We start from the raw sequence: 5,206 nt of genomic DNA, 5'->3' as shown, positions 1-5,206 counted from the left end.
AAAAATTTAAATGTAATTAATTTGAAAAATAAATTTAAAAAAATTAAAAAATAATCAAAAATAAATAAATTAAATAAAAAACAATAATAATTAAATAAATAATTAAAAATAATTAAAAAATTAATATAAAATTAAAAAAACAAAATTAAAAATTAAAAAAAAAAATTTAAAAATAAAAAAAAATTAAATTAAACAAGCATAACAGTGTAAAAATATTCCTATAATTGATTTCACCACCTTGCATGTACAGCTGGGTTCTTATTAAGACTTATGAAGGTTCTCTCTACCTTCTAATGCTTCCAGAAAAGACTTTAGACAGTATCTCTATGTTCTTTCGCTGTTAGAAAGCTCATAACTTTGTTCCATGTGCAAACCGCCATTTTGTTTGTCGTGACCACACCCACTTACGTAGCGTGGGCGGTGGTTGCTAGGGCTTGTTATTTCTCCAATACAACGTGTATAGAACAAATGAAGTGTTGACATACAATCAAATATATATATATCGCACGTGGGTGAAATCAATTATAGGACGACCTGGGGGCTACGCCCCCAGGTCGTAAAAAATTTTTTTAATTAAAATTTAAAAATTTAAAAAATAAACTAAAAGCTATATTGATTTATTTATTTCAATCTTAGTTACAAAAATTTCAATCGATGGCTCATGCTCACCCCTCAATGCTTACATTCACATTATGCATAAATTATTATGATAATATGCATTTTTACTGTAAATAGCACTACTTAAAGCTTCAGTAGTTTAATTACAGTTAGAAGTGCTGTACCTCCTGTTATCAGGATACACTGTAGCAAAGGAGAAGAGTGTTCCCTTTTGTCTGGTATCAGGATTAACTTCCTTTACAAGAGACATCAGTTCTCTCAATGTACAATCCATCCTATGCAACACACAGCAAAGAAAAATGAAAAATGAGAAAAATCACAATAAAGAGTAGATGATTTTTGGAGTAACTTTAATAATCCATTAAAAATTACATAATATAAGAACATGTATAAGTATCAAAAATAAATATTAAAATGGAGGGTTCTCTCCCAGTCATTTTTGACAAAATTTGACCAAAGGCCCTGTACTGTATAGTACAGGGACTTTGGCCCAATTTTTGAGCAACTTTAAAAATTCACAAAAAATTCAATTTTGATCGGAATTAGCTCAAACTTGCTACACAACATAAGAACATGTATATGCATCAGAAAAACTTATAAAAATAGAGAATTCTCTCCTAGTCATTTTTGGCAAAATTTGGCCAAAAACCCTGTACTATAGTACAGGGACTTTGGCCCAATTTTTGAACAACTTTAAAAACTCGTAAAAAATTCAATTTTGATCGGAATTAGCTCAAACTTGCTACACAACATAAGAACATGTATATGCATCAGAAAAAATTATAAAAATAGAGAATTCTCTCCTAGTCATTTTTGGCAAAATTCCCTGTACTACTATAGTACAGGGACTTTGGCCCAATTTTTGAGCAATTCAAAAAATCCATAAAAAACCAATTCTTATCAGAATCAGCTCAAAATTTCTAAAAAGCTCAAGAACATGTATACGTACTAGAAAAAGTATAAAAAGAAAAAATTCTATCCTAGCAAATTTTGAAAAAAAAATACCCCATACAGTATTATTTTGTCAAAGTTTTGAGCAATTTTAAAATCCACTATGCCTTAACACAACTTAGTGCCTTCCCGGCAGAGATTTATAATTACCAAGTGTAGATCTGTAGTTCATTTGAAGGTACATTTCCTCTCATGAAACTATCCAGTCTATGAAATGAAATGAATTTAGACTAGTAGCAGTCTTCCATCACTCACCTGTGATGTCTTCCTTCATTACAAAAGACTCTTAGTAAAAAAGGGCAAGTCTGAGAGAGAGAAAAAGAGATCAAGAGACATCCAACACTCAGAGCAAACCTTTTCCCTATCAACAGTGTAAGGCTCTACTTCCTGTTTCTTTTCTTCTTCTCCTTCTAGAGGAGCGTCTTTCTTGACTTCATGAACTTCTGAGGCCGCCATGTGTATCTAAGCCCAGCCCATTAGATACATTAACGTTTGAAATTAATTTTAAATTTTAAATAACTGAGCTACATTAAGCATGTTAAGTGTATGCATTGCTAGAGCTACATTAATCTACAATTCTACATTAATAATTAATAGTGTAATTGTTTCAGCAACCAATGGCCACTGGGTGTTCAACACGATTGAGTGTGTTCCCATTCATAAGACGACAAACTACTAGCATCAGGCCGTATCACAACAGGAGCAGATTCAGACCTTGTCAATCTTCCGTGATCATCAAGTGAATATTCAGAAGATGATGTACTCCAGGTGTCTTCCATTTCTGAAGGTGAATAGTCAGATTCTGTCTCCTTGATAGAAATAATTAAATAAAATTAAAATACGGTATGATGAAACACACAGTTTTACCTCATAGTCATTTTCATCTTCAACACTGTCACTATTCTCACTATCCTCATCTTCATATGAGGAATACAAGAGATCAGCACCAAATAGATGCCAAATTGATGCAAGAGAGTCATCACTGGAACTAAGAGCATAATAGACATCACTGGAGCTACAGCTGAGGACATCATCTTCCTCAGCAAACTCGACATGTTTCACTGGAGGCTCTGGAGTCCTCAAATTGGGGATGCTGATGAGATTGTTAGCCCAATTTTCTAATTCTTCTTGAATTTCACCAAAGAAATCATCATCAGCTATATTTTTAGAATCATCGAGAGCAGAGCTCTTATTTGCAAGAGGAGCTGTAGTGCTCTGGATATCGGCAGCTATAGTGTCATCACTAATGGCACTGATGATTCCTTCAATATTGGTCGTGAATGTAGTGTCAACAGGAACAACATCATTGTTGCCTGGTACAGTTATTAAGCCACTCAGACCCTTGACTTTAGCCATACTATTATCACCATCAGCAGCATCCATCACTGTAGCATCAGCATTGACATCAGTAGAAGTTGAAGAGTGGTCATCGAAATTGATGTCAATAGATTGATATGAATGATCATTATCTATAGGCTTGCTAATGGGGGCAGCATCAGAGGATTCAGTATATTCCATAGCAGGCTCAACATCATCAGGAAACATTTCGTTATCATTATCGTTGGTGTTACTAATTTCAGAAAAGACACCACTTTGGTGAGTCTTGAAGAAATCACAGATTTCGTTCATCTGTAAGTAAAAGTATGATAATTATAATTGCAAGTTTTGGTTAAATTTTACTTTTGCCTTTTCAGTGGAACTGTAGGTTTCCACATGGAAAGTACCATCTTTATCTTTTATGATAACAAGAAATGTTTTATCACTATTGATACTTTTAATGATTGTGACAGAACTAAGAGCTAATTTCCTGGTTCCTCTCTAAAATGAAAAGAGAATACGAGTGAATAGATTATGTGTCTTGCACATGCACATACTTTTCCTTCAATGACAAAGTGATCATCTTGTATCTCAAATAGAAACTTTTCCTTGTTTTTAAGTTTCTTTTTTGATATGGTATAAGCTTCAATGCAAAGCTTACAGACATCTCCAAGTCCAGACTGTGAGCGCGTTCTTCCCATAAACTGTTTGGTAAAATCATCATGACATGATAGCTAAAAATGCATTACACATCATACCTTTACATTGCATTTCAATTGATTGCAATCTGCAATAGCTTCTCCTTTAGAATAAAAACAGTTAAGAGACTGTGATAATCCCATAATATCAGCTTCACGAGCAGCACTAACTGTTGAGCAAGAGTAGCTTGATGAAGATGACAGTTTATTTACCTAGTTCGCGAAAATTATTTTGTTTTCCCGCTCGCCGTTGTGGCAACATGCGCACAATGGTTATTAAAATCCGCTGCGCATGTTGCTATGGCGGCGGCAATAAACATTAAACAGTACTTAAAATAAAATTTCTGTGCAAACTCCAGTTGTCCACAATAGTGTGTAGAGTAGAAACAAACCGCAAGATAGCTTATAAAAAATGTTAAACAACAGCTGAGAAATGATTTCACACTATAAATAAGTTACTATATAGCAGCAGCATAATGAGAAAAGGCTTGATAGGCTTGATTAATTTAAAGTCAACTGTGCTTCAAGTATTGCTCTGAGAGTTGAATTAAGCTTCAGATCAGTTACCTAATAAAACAATGAAATACTAATAGCAATATTATTTAAGTTTTCCTCACAGAATTATATGTATCCTCTATGTTATCCCTGAATCCATTGATCAGTGATCCGATATCAGTTGGTGAGTATGTTATTCTAATACCAGCTTCAGAAGCATCGATCAAACTTCTGTAATCTTCTTGATAAACTTGAGTTGCAAGTCCCCACTATGTTAAAATTTTATATAACACAGCTGTTAATTTAATAATAATATAATAAAGAATGATGAGATTACCTGGTTATCAAGTAATTCTTTAAGGCTTCTAAGACGTCTCACCATACCAGTGAATCCAACACTCTTGGACTCTCCATTGATATTGATATTGATATTGTATGGATCAAACACATTGAACTGTGTATATGCTACTTGGACATTCACTGCATCACTAGTAGCTTGTGGTGTCACAATAATAACAATGAGGGATAGAGTACTATAAATAATTAAAACTAAAAACAAATAATTCATTATAAATATAGTACCTCCCATCATAAGTCCAGCAGTCACTGGTATATTCATCAAATGAACCTCTTAATGGACAATAACTTAATGAATTTGAGTTAAGCTGGACTTCCTCAGCTATCAATAGAGTGTACATGGATATTATAATACATTGAGTCTAAGGCTTACCTGGCCAGAAGTTTGGAATAACAATTTGGTAGCTTCTTTTTGATGGAGAGCCATCATAAGTACCAACAAATTGGCCAATACTTACTGTAAGTTCCTCTCTAAAAGAATACACATCCCAATGAGAGGGCACAATTATTCAATCATGATTACTTTGAAGTGTCATGTTTGTAAGAAAAGTTACAAGAAGATGAGTTATTATTAATATAACCTTCAGTAACACCATCATCCTCATATAAACTACCTACACCACTAAATTAATAATAAAAATAGTTAATAAATTAATCTTACTAATAATTACTTACTCAGCTGCATCTCCAATAAACACCATCAGCTTTAAACTAGTGACAGGTCTAGAGGCACTTCCCAATGGATCTATAAATTATTCATCTAATGATAC

At 33.3% G+C, this 5,206-nt stretch overlaps 3 protein-coding genes across 4 annotated transcripts in view; all 3 read right to left on the bottom strand.

Moving 5' to 3' along the window:
- The window catches only part of LOC100640452 (histone deacetylase complex subunit SAP18-like), a 3,305-nt gene extending 1,223 nt beyond the window's left edge, over positions 1-2,082 (bottom strand). The window contains exons 1-4 of the mRNA XM_003386239.3: positions 1,924-2,082; positions 1,825-1,874; positions 1,720-1,776; positions 783-893 (exon numbers count right to left, since the gene is read on the bottom strand). Of these exons, the coding sequence (XP_003386287.1) occupies positions 783-893; positions 1,720-1,776; positions 1,825-1,874; positions 1,924-2,025 (320 nt within the window). The 5' untranslated portion in view covers positions 2,026-2,082. The remainder of the gene's footprint in view (positions 1-782; positions 894-1,719; positions 1,777-1,824; positions 1,875-1,923) is intronic.
- LOC109581621 (uncharacterized) lies at positions 2,068-3,984 on the bottom strand. Of its 2 annotated transcripts, none has more exons than XM_019995898.1 (6): positions 3,915-3,984; positions 3,645-3,797; positions 3,444-3,590; positions 3,250-3,387; positions 2,437-3,198; positions 2,068-2,378 (listed from the first exon to the last, which is right to left on the bottom strand). In XM_019995898.1, the coding sequence occupies exons 2-6, from the start codon at positions 3,726-3,728 to the stop codon at positions 2,202-2,204; spliced, it is 1,308 nt and encodes a 435-aa protein (XP_019851457.1). In that variant the 5' UTR covers positions 3,729-3,797; positions 3,915-3,984; the 3' UTR covers positions 2,068-2,201. The 2 variants fall into 2 exon arrangements, with proteins under 2 accessions (XP_019851457.1, XP_019851456.1); XM_019995897.1 differs by lacking the exon at positions 3,915-3,984 and adding an exon at positions 3,798-3,858 and having other exon boundaries at positions 3,645-3,754.
- LOC100640325 (uncharacterized) lies at positions 3,939-5,186 on the bottom strand. Its single transcript, XM_003386238.3, has 7 exons — positions 5,112-5,186; positions 4,960-5,058; positions 4,810-4,907; positions 4,662-4,758; positions 4,417-4,612; positions 4,202-4,348; positions 3,939-4,151 (listed from the first exon to the last, which is right to left on the bottom strand). Exons 1-7 carry the CDS (start codon positions 5,135-5,137, stop codon positions 4,086-4,088), a joined length of 729 nt encoding a protein of 242 aa, XP_003386286.1. The 5' UTR covers positions 5,138-5,186; the 3' UTR covers positions 3,939-4,085.
- Between the last annotated feature and the right edge of the window lie 20 nt (positions 5,187-5,206).

The sequence above is a fragment of the Amphimedon queenslandica genome, unplaced genomic scaffold, assembly GCF_000090795.2.
Source record: "Amphimedon queenslandica unplaced genomic scaffold, v1.1 AMPQUscaffold_13429, whole genome shotgun sequence".
Lineage (NCBI taxonomy): Eukaryota > Metazoa > Porifera > Demospongiae > Haplosclerida > Niphatidae > Amphimedon > Amphimedon queenslandica.
The sequence above is the reverse complement of the archived record's forward strand: the minus strand, read 5'-3'. Positions and strand labels throughout refer to the sequence as shown.